At 34.9% G+C, this 20,370-nt stretch overlaps 2 protein-coding genes across 3 annotated transcripts; one reads left to right on the forward strand and one right to left on the reverse strand.

Annotated features, from left to right (window-relative positions):
• Positions 1-1,687: 1,687 nt before the first annotated feature.
• On the forward strand, positions 1,688-7,033 carry LOC101204327 (auxin-responsive protein IAA11). 2 transcript variants are annotated; one of them, XM_031881630.1, is made up of 4 exons: positions 1,688-2,323; positions 5,100-5,434; positions 5,940-6,063; positions 6,552-7,033. In XM_031881630.1, the coding sequence occupies exons 1-4, from the start codon at positions 1,989-1,991 to the stop codon at positions 6,619-6,621; spliced, it is 864 nt and encodes a 287-aa protein (XP_031737490.1). In that variant the 5' UTR covers positions 1,688-1,988; the 3' UTR covers positions 6,622-7,033. The 2 variants fall into 2 exon arrangements, with proteins under 2 accessions (XP_031737490.1, XP_004152002.2); XM_004151954.3 differs by having other exon boundaries at positions 1,692-2,323; positions 5,097-5,434.
• A 124-nt stretch (positions 7,034-7,157) lies between these two features.
• LOC101222597 (MDIS1-interacting receptor like kinase 1) lies at positions 7,158-11,080 on the reverse strand. The gene is made up of 2 exons (XM_004152017.3): positions 7,996-11,080; positions 7,158-7,917 (listed from the first exon to the last, which is right to left on the reverse strand). The coding sequence occupies exons 1-2, from the start codon at positions 10,661-10,663 to the stop codon at positions 7,511-7,513; spliced, it is 3,075 nt and encodes a 1,024-aa protein (XP_004152065.1). The 5' UTR covers positions 10,664-11,080; the 3' UTR covers positions 7,158-7,510.
• Between the last annotated feature and the right edge of the window lie 9,290 nt (positions 11,081-20,370).

A 20,370-nucleotide genomic window follows, 5' to 3' on the forward strand; every position in this document is an offset into this window, starting at 1 on the left:
TAAGGGTGCATTTGGGGGAGGGAATGAGTTACGAAGAAAAAAGATTATGATAATCTAGAATAATCCTAGTGTTATGATAATATATGTTTGAGGTTATGGTTATTATATTGGTAGTGTTTGGGAGAAGGAATACAAATGGTAGTGTTATGATAATATGTGCTTGGAAAAAAATATTATTATTGTAGTATTACGATAATATGTGTTTGAGGGAAGAGTTATAATTGTGGTGTTATTATAACATGTGTTTTGGAAAAGAGTTACAAGTGTAGTATTATGATAAAGATGAAGTAGGAAAATTTGTAAGGTTATGAAAAGGTGAAGTAGAAAAATTTAGAGGGTTATGAAAAGATGAAATAGGTAGTTAGTAGGGTTATTTAACCCTAATTCTAAAAAATGGAAACCCTTTGCTCAAACGAGGTATGAGCCATAATCCTTTATAATGAGAAAACCGCGAGAATAGCAAAATAATAGATAACAGTTGGGGAAATAGCAACTTTTGCAAATAATTATATTTTTTCAAAATATAATTATTTTCTTATTCTTTCTAAACAAATATTCTCACCAAATAAGTATCCTCCCACAAATAATTTATTTTTCCTTCTCTACAAAATACAATATATTTTTCTAATAATTTCAAGATAACATGCTACTATTTTTAAAATATATTCTTTAAAAAAAAAATTAAAATGCCTATTTCTTTATCAAATTAGTTCATGATGTTTAATAGTCTTTTACGGTAATTTGACATGTGTATAAACATTGTTAATATAAGACAAACCAAACACAGTTTTGCATATAAATATTTATAAAGAGATTAAAGCAAACATTTATAAACATGAAAAGTCGAAGACGAAATGGATCTATTTGTATAAAATTAAGAGTTAAAAAGATTTATTTATAAAAGTCGGACAAGAAAAACAGATATTGATAAAATTTTAAATTTTGTTGAGTAAAATTGTAGTTTTCCTTTATATAAATTATACAAATTAAGAATTTTCAAAATTAGGTTGAAATTGAGAATAAAATTTGGAGAGTTTGAGAAATGGAATTAGTTAATGTAATGAAAAGTTTAGAAAGTATAATTGAAATAGAAAAAAGAGTTATAATTTGAAAAATGGTAGTTGATAGGAGTGAAAGGTGAAAGGCAATAATGGGATGAAGTGGAGGGTCCAAGAAGTAAAGTATGTGAAGGTGAGGGGGCAAACAAAAAATAACCATGTCCAGTGGGGTCCAGGGGTGGATTTCGTCCTTTGAGGAATCGTGGGTCCCCATGCGTCTCAACTTCTGACGTGTCATGCAATGTGATGGGATGCCGGCCCCACCTTGTCGGCCTCTCTTTTGGAAACTCATCACCCCGCCTTCCACCCTTTTTCTCTTTCTCGCCAATATTTCTTTCATTTTACCATTTCCATAGACCTCTCTTTGTACACCTTTGAATAATTACAACAAAGAAGAACATGGTTAAATCATAATATTTGTATGGTACTGATGCTAGAAGGATACAACACCTAATAGTGTTGAGTAGAAGCACCACCTAATATTGAATAATTGTGAGAAGAAAATGAAAAAGGTAAAAGATTCTTCCATAACAACGTGAGCATCTTTGAAATAAATATAAGAGAAATTGAAAGTGTCGAGAAAAGAGAAAAGAGAAGAAACAATTTAGAAATGAAGGGGAAAAGAAAAGAAGAGAAAAGAAGCATTAGAAGAGAAGGGAAAACAGTAGAGTAGAGAAAAAGACAATGATGGAGATGGAGGCGCATAACCCAGACAGGTAGGGTCCAATTCCTCCATAAAATTCAATTCCCATTCCATTTCTATCTCCATCTTCCTCCCTACTCCACCTCCATTAAAACCCACCATTGCTTTTCCTTTCCTCCTCCTCCTCCTCCTCCTCCTTCTTCTTCTTCTTCCAATTACTTCTTTTCTAATCAAACCCAACCACCCTCTTTCCTTAAATCCCCCCTTCTCTATCTTCCTTCTATTTCATGCTTTCTCAACATTCCATGTCGACTATTTCCAAAGATGACAATATGGTTTTGTCCTCTGAGGACTCTTCATCCCCCGATGATTCCGAAATCGAATTGGGCTTAGGGCTTTGTCTTGGTCTTCGTGATTCCCCACCTAACATTCACAAAACACCCATTGGAGGTATTCAATTTCGTAGAATTTTAACGGCTGAGGATTTTCCTTCCTCCATCTCTTCTTCTTCTTCTTCTTCTTCCACTTCATCTGTTTGTTCCTCCTCTTCTCTTCGTGGAGTCAATCTCACTGATGCCTCCAACACTAATTCTGATTCTGCTCCAACCGTTAATGGCGGGAGGTACTTATACTGATTTCTAATTTTTTTCCCCATAACAGGAATTTACTCTATAATTGATTCATCCCTACCAATTTTAGATTTATTGATCAACATAATTACTAGTAATGTTAATTCAGTTTACTTACTTCCCTAGCTGTGAAATTGCATGTGGTTCGCTGGCTTTGCTTTTTGAGTACAATATTTTATTCGAATTTCTGGATGTTTATCTTGATGAATCAGATACTGACAGATAGGTTTGCTGTTGCTTCCTTTTATGGTTCTTTTGGTTCCCTCTTCCTCATCCAAAAAGTACACAGTAAGCTTAATATAGAAAGGGAATCATTTTGAATTTCTGTAGATTGGAGCTTTGCCGTACTTCATCTAATTAAATATGATACGGCTCTGAGAAAAATTGATAACTCGCCTTGCTAGACTTCAAAGAACGAGATGCCCTGATATGATTTGACGGAACTGCTGTAGTTTTTTTTTTTCCCAAATTAACTCTCCAAGTCAAGGCAATTTATATAATGAAACTTCAAGATAACCCAAGGACTGGTTTGAGCTAATAAATGTTCAACTCCCAATCTAGCTTACGAGTCTCAAAGACTTCTCAAATTAAAGAAAAGAATATTCTCCTTTTCGTACCTTTTCCTTTTGTTTCTGAATTTGTGCTTTTACCGATTGATTTAGAGTTATAGGGGAGCCTTGCCAAGTTATATTTGAATATAGTTCACTGTATCACAGCATCATTGACCAATTACGTAGGCAATATTTATTGACAGTATCGGCATAATTAAAGGAAAGGAAGGAAAAGGAAAAGGAATGGAAATAATGAAAAGTTTTTCTGAGGTTCATAAGCTAAAATTGGGAGTTGATTTTGGTTTTTTTGTATGTCATTCTTGTTTCTCTGAGGATTGATGCTGTGGAGTTCGTAGAAGCATTAAAACATGGAAATCCGGTTCTTTTTTTCTCAATACATCCTTTTCTTTTTATCAGTTCAATCCAATCTGAGCTTATTGACGTGTCTGGTAAATGAAAACGACTGGGAGGCTTCAAGCTCATTTTCTAGACCTAGATTCTAATTCTGAAGTTAGGTTGCAGCAAATGTGCTTGATATGATGTTCTTTTTTTAGATTAACTTTCATTGCATTTAGGTTTATGATAGAATCCAAATATATTGAAAGATAAACGACAGAAGATTACAAGATCAACCAAGTTTTCAAGGAAATTGGACTCTTCAAATTTTGAGATCACTCTCAAGCTCTAAACCATTCACCAAAATATTGTACATCTTGTTCATTTCCCTCCTCTATTTACAACGGCAAGTATAACAAACTCCCTTGCTAATTACTAATATACTCTTAATATTTTAATAACTCCCTAATACCACTCCTACTGGCTAAATTTGGTTTGTCTTTCCTCCCACATAAATCCTAAAATCTGTTTGGTAGAGTGAAAGATACAAAACCAATATTCATTATTTAGGGGCTGTGGGGATCTGCAAAATCTTTTGCATTACTTCTTGAAAGAAAATTGGACATTAACATATTTGGAGTATTCGTTTCTTAGTTTATATTTATGATCACTTGCCAGAAAGATGTTTGTATTTTTTTATACAATTTTTTTGTGTAATGATACACTCATATACTGTCTATACATAGTCATACTTTTCCTTCCTTATCACTAATTGGAAACATTTTTTGTCTATCCTCTGAATGGTGCCCCTCTTTTCCTTTGTCTCACTGGATATTTTATTCAATCGATGAAATCATTTCTTTAAAAAAAAAAAAAGTTATTTTTAGATCATGAAAGTGACTTTAAGCACATAATTATCTTTACATTTTCATTGGTTCTTGGAAACAAAAGAAAATCTATCTTTGGTATCATTTACAAAACAAATCCCTATCTGTACTTTGGGATTCCATACCAGTAGATTTTTATGCACTTGGCCTAATTGTATTGTTGAAATAGTAATATTTGCAGTATGTGAAACATTCTTTGAGTACACTTCGACAAGCTACTTTAATATCTTGCTTAACGGAATTCTGGAGTAGTAATTTAGAAATGGAGGCAATTATTTTTCTAATCCTCAAGGTTGAGTAGTTCCCAAGTCACGTAATCGATGAATTATCTTGTAGTTTTTAGAATACTAGTCTTTGGAGTTGAGTGAGAGATTTTACTTGACCTTCTGGATTAATAAATCAGTAAATGCATTGTCTTCTAGTTTGTGAGTTAAATGGTGTATCGTATGGATTTCTGAACTTAATGGATTAATAAAACATAAAATGTACTCCAGGGCTTATTTTCATCATTTGGAGGTGTCAAGAACAAACTCTGTGAATGTACCTGTTTTAAGTTTTAGTGGCATGTAGACTAAAACAATTTTATGAAGGTTTTTGCCCCTCCCTAATATTCGTGCACATGTTCAAGCCAACATGCAACTCGTTTCCAAGACATTTAATATTCTATATGGTTGGCTATCAAGATTCGAACCTATGCAGCATCATAGTTTACAGCTTATTTGGCTTGGGCATCATAGTCTAACTTTTGTCTCATGAGTCGTTGGAAAAGATAAATCTCAAAACTAATCATATGTAAAATTTGAGCATCTGGTAATGTGTAGAATTTCACATCTCAAATCAATCAATCTTTTTCTCAGGTAACTTTGAATGTCCCAGTAGTCACCTATATATTGAGGATGCTTGAAAAGAAAAAAAAGAGAAGCTTTAATGATATTAGTAACTTTGAATTTGGCACAGTGGATTATATTATAATATTTTTTATTTACTTTCAGAAGTAGCCAGGTCGTGGGTTGGCCCCCAATCAGAGCTTCTAGGATCAGTACCTTGGTTAACCAGGCAAAACCACATTCTGTAGAAGAATTCAAGGTAGATACTGGAAAGGATAAAAACAAGCATCAGAAGATAGGAGTGCTTAAGGGTATTATTAGTGGTAAAGACCAAGCAAAGGAAGAGAGTAGGAATTTCAGAAATTCCGTGTACGTGAAGGTGAATATGGATGGAGTTCTTATTGGACGAAAGGTTAACCTTAGTGCTCACAGTAGCTATGAAACCTTGGCCCTAACAGTTGAGAACATGTTCCTTGATCCTACTGCTCTGGTTAACTCAACTGGTAATTCCTTTATGACCTCTGTAATCTCGTGTCTAGAAGTGAATTTTGTAGTTTCAATCTCTAAAATTGGGTATTTGCAATTCAATGAGAAGTGATTATCCTCTAGAGTTCAATTTGATATTGTATTAATGCTATCTTTTTGCCTGAATGGAATTAAGTTTTGCCATAAAGATCTGCAGGGTTACTTTAAAGCTGCCTAACAGAAGGTTAATTTAAAAATTAAAGTGCGAATTTCTGGAAGCAACAATTTTGGGAATTTCTTCCTAAGTTACTTTAAAGACTCTCTTCCCGAGTTAAATGCTAGTAATTTTGGGAATTTCTTGCTTGGGGTGGGCTCAACCATTATCTTTATCGAATTGTGGAGAATACCTAGTGAAGCACCAATTTTTAACTCAGACATTTATTGGTATTTTATCATGAAATTTGTGTTGGCTCTAGAACTAAGTCATAAAGGTTGATTTTCATCGTTTGATATCCAATAATGATGCTTTGTCGTCTGATACAGGATCAAGCATAAAGGAACATGACGGAGTGAGACCCTCCAGACTACTAAATGGACATTCTGGGTACATGCTTACTTATGAAGACAGGGAAGGAGATTGGATGCTTGTTGGCGACGTTCCTTGGGGGTATGCATCTTTTCTCTCAAGTTGGTGTGATTGAAATTTTCTAGCGAAACAATGAAATAGAAAATTTCTAAAAGGGGTCCCATTTTCTTCTGTTTGAGGTCTGAGCCCTTCAAGTTGGCTTTGTAAACTTTTAACCTAATCTCACACAATCGTTTGAGCTAGAAACTTTCTATATGTAGCATGTCTTGCAACTTTTAAGTGGGGTATTCTTCTATTTGTTTTGATCTTTTTTTCTTTCTTGTTATGTTTGGTTTTCCTTCTTTCCACCACCCGAAAAACTGTTTAGTTTGAAACAACAAAAAATTCTAAGCCAGATCATAGGGGAATTGATTATTTTCGAACATCCATCTTTACTACTAAAATTAATGATCTCTTGAATCTTCAACTGGTCGAGTGGACTCTACCATCAACATGGACATCTTTTATCTTTATTTTGTTTCATTTTTCTTGCTGGAATAGTAATTTTGATTCTTTTATCATACATCCAGAATGTTTACCCACTCGGTGAAGAGGCTCAGGATAATGAGAGCAACAGAACTCAATCAAATTGGCAGGTGATCTGCCAGCAAGATTGAAACTCACCAACTGAAGATATTTTTTCTTTCATTTTCTTTTGCACGACACCTATTCTCTTGGGGAGTTTGAAGCTCTGTAGCAGCAAGAGAAGGGATTGGTGGTCTTATTTGAGGAAGGCCAATATGCATGGAACTGCGGTAAAGCTTGAAAAACTGTGCAAATGAGGTAATAGGCGAAGCATTTTGAAAGCAAAAGGATTGGCTGTTTTTTTTTTTTTTTTTTTTCCTTCTTATTATTCCCTCTGCTATGGGAATTGTCAACTTGTGTAATTTGGAAGTCATAAGCCATTCACATATACAGATGTGGGAATGTTTGTTGTGAATATGAGAGCAAATAATGCTCAGCTTAAGCCTTTTTTGGCCATGAAGAGCTTTTTATTTTTTTATTTTTCAAATGCTGTAATATTCCCTGTTTTAGTTTTCTTCTCACTCAATGGAGATGGGAGATGGGAGATGGTGATGTGTTTATGTGTGTTTAAACAGGGGAATTTTTGGAATTTCAACAAGGAAAAAAAAGGATTACAATAATGCTTGTATTGCTCTTATATAATTATTGATTGGAACTTCAAATGATATTTGTTATACAAGCCTTTCCATTTTCAGTTTATATTTGCTACCCCCAAGATTTCTGGTTTTGTCCATGAAAGGTAAAAAAGAATTAACAATTCTAATGGCAGATATGCAATTTATACTATACATTATCTGCTCTTGTACACACACCCAGCAAATTATGAGCCAATCATTACAATTAATTAAGAAACAGTGTAAAAAAAGTGGATCAATCCTACTTACAATGATGAATGCAAAAGGATCAAAATGGGGGGCTGGAATTTTAAGGCCAATTCAGTAGAGAACTCCATCGTTTCCTTTTCCTAAAGAAGGCCATTTACAGGTGAAGTGCTGAAAACTGGCTTCTCTTTGTTAGTTCCAAATCCTTCATTCCCACTGTTGCTTTTTCTCCTTGGTTTTGCTTCTCCAAGCATTGTTATTATATCTCTCATGGAAGGTCTGTCTTTCGGATGCTTTGCTGTGCAGAGGAGTGCTATTCTAAGAACAAACAGCATTTCTTCTTGAACATGCTTGAAGTTTCCCAGATTGGGATCTAATGCTTCTTCTAAAGGCCTATTGTCCTTAACTTTCCTTTTTATCCATTCAACAATGTCCACAGATTCTCCGAACTCTGGATCTAATGGCTTCTTCCCTGTTAGTAGCTCTAAAAGAACGACGCCATAGCTGTAAATGTCAATCTTTTCATCCACCTTTAAAGTGTATCCATATTCTGCAAAATGGTTAATTTTAGAGTTAACTTCTACCTGGCTTCATTTGTTAATAAGAAATGTTGAAAAACGAAACTTACCTGGGGCAATGTATCCGTAGGATCCGGCTACCATTGAAACCGTCTCGTTCTTTCGAGCCATCATCCGTGCCAAACCAAAATCAGCTAACCGTGCTTCGAGATTTGAATCGAGAAGTATATTATTTGGCTTAACGTCACGATGAATGATGGGTGGGTTGCAATCGTGATGAAGATAAGCTAAACCTTGTGCAACTCCAATTGCTATGTTGTATCTTGAAACCCAGTCTACAAGCAGCCTCCCTGCTTGTTTGCCATGTAAGGCTTCTCCAAGGCTTCCATTTTGCATAAACTCATAGATGATCATGACATCGACATCGTTGTGCATAAATCCGAGTAAACGAACTATGTTCCTGTGCCTTAACTTTCCCAGCAAATTCACTTCTCCTACTAAACCTTCACAACTTCCAATTTCAAGATCTGGTTGTGATCTCCACAACTTTTTAACTGCCACAACTGTCTTTAGTTGTGGCATTTCAGCTTTATACACAATCCCAGTTGCTCCCATTCCAATTACATTTGATTCCTTGATGCAAGTCAAAATGTCACTGCTTGCGAATCCAAGCCTTTGGAACGCCATCAATCTCCATGGCCAATCTCCACCACCCATTTCATATCTCCCTTCAAAGCAACTTCCACTTGAGTACCATCTCTTGTACAATGATCGAACACCAAAAAGAGTGATACAAATTGCTAACAATCCAGATATTCCAATGACCCAACCGGCGATAATGTGTGACGTGTGCGAGTTCCCATGCCCTGATGAATATGCTGAATTTGGTGAACATGGAGGTAGGACAGCTCCACATAGACCAGCATTGCCTTGAAGATCACTCGGATTGATTGTTCTTAACACACCATTTAATGGCACTGGACCCTCGAGCTTATTGTATGACACATTAAGCGATTCAAGTGCAGGAGATATACCGAAATTATCGGGTATTCTACCAGTAAGAGAGTTATTTGATAGATCCAGGACAGACAATGATGGCATATTTGCAATCTGTTTTGGGATTTCTCCAGTTAACTTATTGTTTCTAAGATTCAGATTTACCAATCTCTCACATGAAGCAATGCTTTCTGGAATGCTTCCTGTGAAATTGTTTGAAGATAGATCAAGAAGGGAAAGTGCAGGACATTCCTGAAATTGATCTGGAATTTCACCATCTAAGTTATTGTCAGAGACTATAAAAGTTTGAAGATTTGGAATGGAGAGAATTGAGGGAGGAAGAGAAGAATGGAGGTCATTTTCAGAGAGATCAATAAAAGAAAGGGACTTGGAAGACGAAATATCACTTGGGATACTACCAAAAAGACTGTTGTTGGCTAATTCTAGCCTCTGGAGTTTCCCAAGCTTTCCAAAACCAACTGGAATTGTACCAGATAGCAGATTGTTCTGCATTCGAACACGAACGAGTGAGTAACACGATGACAATCCAATTGGAATCGAACCCGAAAAGGCATTGTTGAAGAGGATGAGCTTGGTTAGATTGCCTCTATTACATAAAGAAGCAGGAATTGGACCAGAGAAGGAATTGGATGAAACATCCAACCATACCAACTCCGAGTTCTTGCCGAGATCGGCAGGCAATTGGCCTGAAAAAGAGTTGTTCCAAAGCTCTAGAACCTGCAATTTTGTCAGCCCTCCAATTCCAGGAGGCACTTCACCAGATAGCTTGTTGCACATCAAATTCAGCAGCTGCAAGTTCTTCAATTCAGCAACCTCAGCTGGAACCTCCCCTGTTAACTTGTTGTCTGAGAGATCAAGAAACACTAGTGAAGTAGCATTGCCAATCGATGACGGAATTTGATCTTCCAATCCGTTCTTATAAAGGAACAATGTCTCAAGTTCTTTAAGCCTCCCAAGCTCAGTAGGAATCCCACCACCAAGATTACCCACAGCCAAATCGAGATACTTCAGATTAGTGAGATTTCCAAATTCTGATGGAATCCCTCCTTCAAACTCATTGTATCCAATAATAACAGTCTCTAACGATGACATCTGACCGATCTCGGCCGGGATTCGACCGGTCAGATTGTTCCCAGAAAGTCCAAGAAACTTCAACTTCTGCAAGTTCTTGAAAGATATAGGAATTGACCCTTCAAGAAAACTCCCCCGGAGATCCAAAATCTCCATTGAAGTTGCATTTCCAAGATCTTCAGGGATTAAACCAGAGAAATTGTTGCTTGAAGCATTGAAATTCGTCAATCCAACCACTCCTCCAAACCCCACCGGAATTTCACCGACGAAATAGTTTTGACTCACATCAAAACTCTTCAAGGAAGTGAGATTGCCAATAGATTTTGGCAAAGAAGACGAAAACCCATTGCAACTCAAGTCAAGAGAAGTAAGCTTCGTTAATTTCTGTAAGTCGTCGGACAAAATGCCGCTGAGATTCATACGAGGAAGGCTTAGTTTCTCAACAGCTCCTTCTGAGTTGCAAAAAACTCCAGTCCAATTACAATGCTTTGCAAACATGTCATTTCCATCGTCCAACTTCCAATCTCTGAGCCATTTCAATGGATCAACAAGCCCTGATTTAATGGAAACCAAAGCCAAAGCTTCTTCACTAAACCCAGAAGCAGAGCAGTGAGTGTAAAAACCAATACAACAGTATAAAAACACACAAAACAAAATCTGGGTTATCGACTTCATCCTCTTTTTCGGCATACCCACTTCTTAATTTCTCTCAGATTTCCACCATTTTCAGAAAAATCAAAAGAAAAGAGAGAAAAAAAGAGAGAGAAAGTGAGGTTTCTGGTAGTGGGAAGAATTTGAGTAAGATGGAGAGTGAATTTAAATATATAAATGGAATTACATAAAAAAAGAAATGATGGAATCAAGCTATGGAACTGAATTTTTTTTGATGGGGGGTTGTAAGTGAGCTGTTAAATCTGCAAATAATGACGAAGAGGGATTTGGATTTATTTGAAAGTTTCTCCGACATTAAACATGGAAGAGAATTATGTGCTCTATCTCTTTACTATTATTGCTCCTCCTCCTTCCCATGAACACATCATTTTTTCTTCAACTTTTTTCTTATTAATTTTACATAAGCAGATTTGAGGAAGATAGTCAACTTGATGTGTGACTCATCCTAATGTGATTTTCTTTTCTTCCATTCCACCCTTTTTAGCTATATATATTATCCCCAAACAAGGAAGAAAAAAAAACTCCTAGCTACCCCAAGAACATGTATAACAAAATATCATTACATAGTATGATTCTGAAGAGAAAATGATCCACCTATGCTTTGCAATGCCTTTAATTTTTCATCAAATTACTTATCTAATTCAGAATTTCAATTTCGAGTTCAATATAACCCTAATTTTTACATATGCCAACATTTTTAGAACTTCATATCTACTTGTTACATAATTAAATTTAAGTTTCATTAGGCATTAAATTCATTAGATCATCTTAAATTTGGTGGTTTAGGTTTTATGATTTGTAAAGTAAATGTATGATCCTTAAATATGATTAAAAGAAAAAGAAAAGGAGTTTTTATAGCAATTTGGATACATAAATAAACTCATATTCCTCTAGACTCTATTTATTAATAAACTAATTTGTGAGTTTTCCCTACAGTTCATGAATATTTAAGTAATTTCTCAAAGTTTCTAATCATTTAAGGAAAAAATGTTTAAATAATTGAGTTAACTTCAATCTAACATTATATGAAATAACAATATTATTATTATTTGACATTGTGTAAGAGCTTTATTAAAAGAGAAAGAAAAAAGAAAAAGAAAAGTTGTGAATTTAATTAATTTATAGTTTAAAGCCACTTTGAATTTGGGTTGGATGCTATATTATTTTGCAAAGGGTGTGAAACCCAAGACTACATGATCAATGATTTTAGGCTTTCACTAAATCTTCTTGAAACTCTCAACTTTAGGAATTAAAATTGAAAGGGTAAATCCTAAGCTAAGCATGACAAAGATTCATAAAATTGAACCATAGGTTACACCAAATTTATACAAATAAAATAACTTTTATCTACAAAAAGTTGGACATTTCATGTAAAAAGTAAACCCATAAACTATTATCATGGGTAATTGATTTGGTTTCTTTGATTGCACAAATCATTTGTCATCTTTTTTTCTTAAAAGAAAAAAAAAAAGGGTGAGATAATTAATTTGGAAATGAAGAGGATATTGTTAAGAAGGTGTGATTGGATTGAATGGTTAGCCATAAAACCCACTGAACAAAACACTGTTGGGATGAAAAGATGGATTGCAAAGAGGGAATCTTCCCATGTTATAAGAATAGCATAAACACAAACACCAAAATAAGGACAAAACACCTCTTAATAATAATAATAATCTTCTTCTTCCTCTTCTTCACTGCCCATCCTAATTCACATATGAGCCACACCAAATCTTTATTGTAGGACACCCCATCCCTAAATCCTATTCCACATCTTCTCTCTCTACAAATTTCATTTCTGTCCCTTGAACTAACGTTGAGTGAAAGTATTTGTACTGATCTGTTGTTGAGTTAAGTACACTTCGATACATAAGTTAGTACATATACTATCTAGCTCAGTTAAGCATAGAGTGGATTACTTACTTATTCTACTTAATCTGTCAACATGATAAACTATTTAGGTATGCCATTTTCCTCTAACACTCATTTGAGGTTATGCATTGTTTTGTGTGTAAATGTAAGTGTATGGCTCTTAAAGTTTCATAGTGCCAGTGACAAGCTCCACTTGTCTTTTCTCTTTACAAAATAAATAAAATTATCTCAATTTTCTTTTAAGAAATGTCACTCTTTTTTATCAAATTCTTTGGAGCTACTTTGAAGAAGATGATCGGCTCATATTTTTCTCGAGAATTCATGTGTTAATTGCTTTTTAATTCAATCTTTAGGCAAATTTTCTTTCGTGCTTTTGAAATTAATTGTTGTTTGATTGACTTGATCACCCAAAATTATATGAATTATCTTAAATTTCTAAGGGTGCTAAGTGTCAAAATCATACTTGTCCAAGGCGTGTTTGCCTATGGCCGTATGCTCCAAATACCCCCAATTTATCTTATATTTATGCCTTATATCTAGTTTAGGTAGTTGCTTTCCATTTTAAGTCATAAAGCTTGGGTTTGGTGTTTAGACATTTTCATATGCAAGCCTACCAGAGCTGAATGTTCAAAATGTACTATAGAGAAAGCATACCAGTTGAATCCCCGCCCAAGCATTATCGTACTCTTTGTAAGCAAACTCTTTCCCTTGCAACTGATTGTCTTTAATGCATATTGTAACGTTGATTTCAATGTATTTCTTTCTTTCTCGCGTTTTATAAACAAATTTTTTAAGAACACAAAGGAAGCTTACATCATACGTCCACTTTGTCTACGACTTTCAGATTTTGATCGACCGATTTGTTCATCGAGTTAGAACAAGTGTTGCAGAATTGTCGTCCCGAGGTTGAAACGCTACAATTGTGACAAGTGGTATCAGAGACAAATTGGTTAATTGACAGATGAGCAAAAAGATGTCAACTGCGAAACAGACGGGCAAGACCTATAATGAACTATTGGTGGAAATCAAAGAGCAGATGCTCTATTTGAAGGAAGTTCCTGATTCCATCAACCCCTTAAAAACTCGACTTAATAGATTTTTTAAAAAAGCCAATGCCATTGATTCGGTGTCCAGTCTTCTGAACGGATTACCCATACAAGATTTGTTAATTAGAATTGACACTATAGAGTCACGAGTTATGAGAACTGGAAATGTTACCTACGAGTGTGGGGATAGTTCATCGGGATATGATGCCTAGATGGAAGAATGAGTTATTGAGATAGATAACTCTCATTAAAATATGATGGAAATAATAAACGACATGACATAAGATTTTTTAGCCACCCTGGATGTTGTTAGGAATGAAATCGCAGAGGTGAACTTTACAATGCGAGCATTGGCAAATCAAGCTCCGACTAGAGGAGCAATTATAGTTGGCAAGATAAAGATCCCAGAATCCAAGCCCTTCTATGGGGCAAGAGAAGCAAAGACATGGGCAAACTTTATCTTTGATATTGAGCAGTATTTCAAGGCCATGGACACCATTACGGAAGAAGACAAAGTGGCATTGACGACCATGCATCTATCTGAAGATGCAAAGTTATGGTGGAGATCTCGGTATGTTGACATTTAGGAAGGACGTAATAGACACTTGGGACAACTTAAAGGAAGAACTCTGCTCGCAGTTTTTCTCCGAGAATGTCGAAATTCTGGCTCGACGAAAACTACGAAAATTAAAACACACTAGAACCATTCATGAGTATGTGAAGCAATTCGCAAGGTTGATGTTAGACATATCCGATATGACCGAAAATGACAAAATCTTTAGTTTTGTTGAAGGGTTAAAGTCATGGGCAAGGATTAAGCTATATGAGTAGAGAGTTCAAGACCTCACATCAGCCTATGCAACATTTGAATGCTTGTTCGATCTGTCTAGTGACTCTCAAGATTCGAGACGTCACCAAAGTTCTTCACCTAGAAGAAATAGAAACAACCAACCAAATTTCCCTACGGTTGTCAGTGAAGACAGAAGTCCTGGTAGAGACCGTAAGCCTTTCCAATCCAATACGGGAGTCACCTGGCGAAGACGTGATAGTTCAAGGACGCCAAATCGTCCCTTCAGTTGCTACATATGTGATGGATCACATCAGACTAAAGAATGCTCGAATAGAACGACCTTTTATGCCTTTCAAGCCTCTTTAACTTCAGACTCAGATGACAAGTCGAGTCAACCAGAGAAGGAAGTTGGGCAAGTGGAGGAAGTTAAAAATATTAGAGTGGGGGCCATAAGATTTGTGTCATCTCTTCATATGAAAGTGAGGGAGACAAGTAGACGTATGAAATGGAGTCTAATATATGTTGACTCTTGGATCAATCGAAAGCACGCAAAGAGCACTATGGTTGACTCTAGTGCAACCCAAAATTTCATAATGGTGGTAGAAGTTAGACGACTTAACCTTCATTGGAAAAGTTTAACCCGTCGTTGAATTAGTGAAACGAGCAGTGATACAGTCGAAAGGATGGAGCGGTCCTGTTGACTTCATGGTTGTAGGTATGGATGCCTTTGATGTAGTACTCGAAATGGAATTCCTCCTCGAACATCAAGTGATCCTAACGCCTTCGACCAAATCTCTGGTAATCATTGGGTCTATCCCCACCGTTGTGCAGACAGACCTTTGCTAACCCAAAGGATTGAGAATGATCTCAGCCATGCAACTGAGAGAGGGTCGTGTTTGAGATGAAATACTGTTCAGGGACATCCTGCCTGGGCCGACCAGTAGCTAGGGGAAATAGTTCGAGAAGACATAAGGTGTGTCATAGAAGAATATTGTGATGAGATGCTTGATAGTTTGTCCATGTTAGAATTGCCTATGAAGAATGTTTGTCGTGTGGCACCGCCGGAGTTAATTGAACTTCAGATACAGTCGAAAGGATTGTTGAGGGTAGGATTCGTTAAACCAGTAAAAGCTTCGTATAAGCTCAAGTCTTCTTACGGGAAGAAGATAATGGACGGTTGTGTGTCAACAACCATGTCTTGAGGCAAGCCCCAAAAAATTAGGTTTCTAAGTAGGGCCTTTTTAGTTAGATTTAGATCTTAGCATAATCCTTAAAACTTAAAACACAATTTGTACAAGTGATTAGCATGCAATCTGCTTGTTGGATTATATACGTATGCAATTGCTCATAGATATGTCATGTTAAGGCTCTAATTGAGCGACTAGTAGAAGGCTAAATAAGGTTATGTGATAAAAGGTGAAATTCTATTCATGTGTGCTAACTCAAATGATAAACATGTACTACAAGTTCTCCTATCGCTTGCCTAAATATAAGCAAAACGATAGGTTTTCTGGGAAGCCCAAGGTCGAACATAGGGAATTGATACCAAATCTTAGCGATTTAAAGTATCTATTTATACAGTATAAAGTAAATGTGTGCTTAAGAGCTAATTCTATTATCTACACTAGAGATTCTGTAAAAGGTGATAAAAATGATGGAAAGACAAAGATGTGAACTAACTTGTAATTAAGGAAAAGTGAAGGAATGTCTCTGCATTGCTAGGAGATTAAGCCATGTGGCAAAATTTGATGCGATAGATATCAGTTAACTAGATTCTAATTAAGGCGAGCATCTCTCAGTGCCTTAAACACCATGCTTGCTCACCTCTCGATATGCAAATGATAAAACGTCATTAAGCAATTGCTATCTAGAAGTTGTTACTTATAAGACTCATATTACCTCTCTTTTAAGGGGGACAACCTCTCGGCGCCAAATCACTACACTTCTCCCTTTGGGACACAAATGATGGAGGTTTAATCTCCAAGGTGGAGTTTGTCTCCAAACTCCCTCTTGCATGTGTTAGCTATGTCCTTGCTACTTGCTCTCTCGAGTAGTTGGTAAGTGCTGCAAAGAGATGGAGTAAAGCTCAACTAATGCTATAAACCTTATAAGTTAAACTTCTTATCAAGAACTTATTAATCACAAGCCTAGACTACTTATAACACTTTGATAAATAAACAGTAAATGAATGACAGATTAAAAGGGGATACACATGCAACGTATTGAAGGATATAGGCCTTCGGTCATTGTACAATGTAGAGAATGATACATTTGCAGTGAAATACAAAAATGGAAAATAAAGATGTGAAAGATATTACAAGTGAGAGGAAGAAGGTAATGGAATCTTTCTTTAATCATCTTTAAGCTCTCACTTATAGTTGACTGAAGAAAACAACGAACTTTTACAAAAGACGGAAAAACTAGTCTTTTTCACGAGCTCCAATGGAGCTCTTTAGGTTTTGGCCCATTCCAGCCAGCGCTTGACCGATCCATTCAGATGTCTGGACCCCTCTTTTTGGTTGAAGTGGAAGCTTTATATAGACTACTTTATGCGAAAAAAAACTTCGATTTTTTTGTGCATGTCAGTGTCGATTACAACCTTGTCAAGTCATATCAACTCAAACTACCATTCTTGTTTGTTAGTGAATATTTATCGCGTGTTGATGTGGTTCCTCACCTAGAGATGTTTAGTCGCCAAATAAGCTTCTTATTTTATAGCACACACTCTTCTGCGATTTACTGTCTTTCTTCTTTTCTTCATAAACCCGCGGCAATAAAAAACTGGAAACAGGGTAAAACAGACATGGAGACTTATGAAAATTGCATTTTCTTATATTTATGAATTTTCTATGCATTTTTACACATTATCTTGCGTTTTGGTTCCATTATTCTACCTAAAAGGCTACAATAACTTAAATTTCTACAAGTTATCGCATTCATCCACTCACGTCGACTAGTCTAGTTAATCAGGATAGTTTATTAGCATTACTAATCAATTTGGCTAGATCACTTGTGCAAGAAGTGTAATCTAGAATTCTTTGATCAATTAAGCTAACTGATGAAATTTAGAAATAAACCTAAGCTAGGTCTTTTTAATAATAATTTCACACCACTCTCTTATCTTTTATTGCCTACAATTTACCTCCTGTGCTCTTTATTTTCATGCAATTTCAATTTCTTGCAAATCACTAAACCAACCCTCGTTAATTGCTTCGATGTTATAATCATTTTATCTAAGAAACACAACAGTAGGTACAAAATTTATTTGATCCAACAGAGGATTCGATATCCTTTGGTGTGACAATCAATGAGCTCATGCATACATACGTACTTCAAGTTTGGTTCATTTTGATTCCTATACTTTCAAAAGGTTCATTTTTTGTCCTTCTATTTTCAATTTTGGTTTATTTTACAATTTTTATGTCTTATTTTTTCATTTTTTGTATTGTTATGGGTGATTTTTAGATTGAATGGTTCAATGGATATTTATCACAAATAGGAATTATAAAGTCAAGAGAAAGCATAATACAAATGGAAAGTAGCACCTAAAAGACCAAAATGAGTTAAAGAAGAGAAAGCTAGTTTGGGGTGACTATAGGCTCGACCTCGACTAAGATCAACGTTGAGGTCCTTCCAAACGCCTAACAGAACATGCTTTATTCATGACCCAACTCAAAAGATAATTTTAGGCCTAAGATATGAACCAAACAAGATGGCCAAGGTCGACCCTAACCAAATAGGAAATCAAGCTCCTCCCTAGGTCTAGTAGATTATCTAATTAATTATCCTCAACCTAGAGCAACCTTCTCTATAAATACACATAATTACAACTTCATAAGGTAACATAAGTCCTCTCAAACTTTTTAACTTTCATACTCTAACTTAAGTATCAAAGCGTGTGAACAAACCTTACAAGGATGTGTAAGTTTTCTCTTTTGCAGGACATATTCTTTTTATCTTCAAGCAATTTTTCTGATAATGTTACATAAATGTCAATTGCAACTTACCCTTATTTAAAATTTACGTAACTGAATAAAGATGATGAGATAAATATTAATTATAGAAGTAGGGAACAAAGGTGGGAAAAAAAATAGTATCAAATTAAATGCACTATTCCAATCATGGTCTGATTGATCCCACCAACTGCCAATTTTCTATTACACAAACAATCTTTTCATTTTAATTTTTTGCTTTTCTTTTTGTTAATCTGCCAAAATTCACATGGCCACATGTGAAGCTACCCCAAAATTCCTACACTAAAAATAGATAGAGAAATAAGTGAATTTAATACATTCATTCATATCCACTTTTTTTCCTTCTTCTTTTTTCTCTTAAATGCCCAAAAAGTAATGCAAAAACACTACTACTGTTCAATTAGAACATACCCATGTGAAATAGCAGCTTCTTAGCTATGTACCTCTTTTCCTATCATTGAAGAGAGAGAACGTAACCCTTAAGTTAATTACATCTTAAATCTAAACCATTCATGCTTTTCTAATTTTCCTTAAGTGTCTTAAACTTTCGATTTTTTTTGTAAAAATAGGGGAGTAAAATATAAAAAAAATATAGGGAGGATTTTAGTAGGATATAAGTTATGTTGATTTTGGAGATGAATGTGAGAATGAATGGAGAGAGGGATGGAGTGCTTCCACATGCATTTATGCTTCACCTTAGACAACCTAACCAAGAGAGAAAGAAACAGTAAGTAGTGGTTGCACATGTCGCACGTGCATCATATGTGGAGCCCCATTTGAATGGGACCCACATTTTCTTTTTTTTTTTATTATTATTTTCTTCTTCTCTTTTTTTTTTTTTAATTATTCATTTTAGTAAATTTGATCTGACAATTGATATAATTCAAGTGTTTGTGTTATGTTATTAGGTACATGATCCAAAAACCATATCTCTATTTATTGGTGATGTCAAAAATGTTCTGTGTTTTATTTTCTTTAATAATTCTAAATTTTATCTTTTTATTGATTCTTTCATATGATGAAATGTTTCCTAAACTAATGTCAAATTCACAATCTTTTGCTCTAAACTTATCTTATTTATCACGTACTATATTGTTGAATAATAATGAACGTTAGAAGGATATCGTCCAAGTTTTCAGTGATTTGGATACTAATTCGACTAAAACAAGAAGGGGTATTTTCAAATATAGTAAGATAAATTAATGTTATATTTTGTAAATATTTGGTCAAATTTATCGTTTTTTACAATTTTTCAAAAAAGAATGTGATGCACACCATCTTAGTCATTTTTCATTTAAATTTTATAACTTTATCGTCTAGTCTCTAGCATCTATTGTTATTTGAATTTTTGATTTTCGGGTTTTTTTTTTCTTTTTGTACTAAGGTAGGTGGAATAGGATACATGTTAAGAGTGGATACCTAATAGTTAAATGTTCTGTTTATAAGGACTTGTTAGTTCTTTTTTTCTTCCTTTTTAAGAGTTATAATATAATAAGCTTTTTCTTTGAGCTTATAAAAATGTAAAGGGAAACAAAGACGGTCCAATTTGTTTCATTATCTGCTTCTTAGCATTGGGCCTCAGTTTGCAAACCTGGGCCCGAATTATGGAAAGCCCCCAAAATAATACACAACAAAACAACAAAACTTTCTCTCCGAATGTAATGATAATAGCAATCTTAAGCTGGGTTCGCAACCATTATAGCAAATTATAAGTTTTACTTTCAAAAAATAGCAAAAATAATTTTAAATTGTTAGAATAGTAAAGTATAAAATTTTAAAAAATAAATAAATAAAAGAATTCCTCAAATGTTTCTATCTAATATGAAAAATACAATTGTTCAATTAAACCCAAAATACACTGTAATTGAAACAACATATGCTACATAAAAATTCTTCAAAGAATATAAAGATTAGAAAAGTTTTCAATAACGGGATGATTCACCTGTTCATCTTCCTCTTCCTCTTTTCCTTATTGGCAATTTCACAGAATTTTAATTCAATTTTCAAAATCACGAAAGAGAGTCATAGTTCAATCAGCTCCGGCAA

The sequence above is a fragment of the Cucumis sativus genome, chromosome 3 (assembly GCF_000004075.3).
Source record: "Cucumis sativus cultivar 9930 chromosome 3, Cucumber_9930_V3, whole genome shotgun sequence".
NCBI classification, from domain to species: Eukaryota; Viridiplantae; Streptophyta; class Magnoliopsida; order Cucurbitales; family Cucurbitaceae; genus Cucumis; species Cucumis sativus.

Bases quoted from the DNA above. Each gene is read 5' to 3' on its own strand.
- LOC101204327 (XM_004151954.3), top strand. From the start codon at position 1,989: ATGCTTTCTCAACATTCCATGTCGACTATTTCCAAAGATGACAATATG. The intron at 5,435-5,939 runs GTAATTCCTTTA...CGTCTGATACAG, and splicing joins TGCTCTGGTTAACTCAACTG to GATCAAGCATAAAGGAACAT. The intron at 6,064-6,551 runs GTATGCATCTTT...TCATACATCCAG, and splicing joins GTTGGCGACGTTCCTTGGGG to AATGTTTACCCACTCGGTGA.
- LOC101222597 (XM_004152017.3), bottom strand. From the start codon at position 10,663: ATGCCGAAAAAGAGGATGAAGTCGATAACCCAGATTTTGTTTTGTGTG. The intron at 7,918-7,995 runs GTAAGTTTCGTT...ACCATTTTGCAG, and splicing joins CTACGGATACATTGCCCCAG to AATATGGATACACTTTAAAG.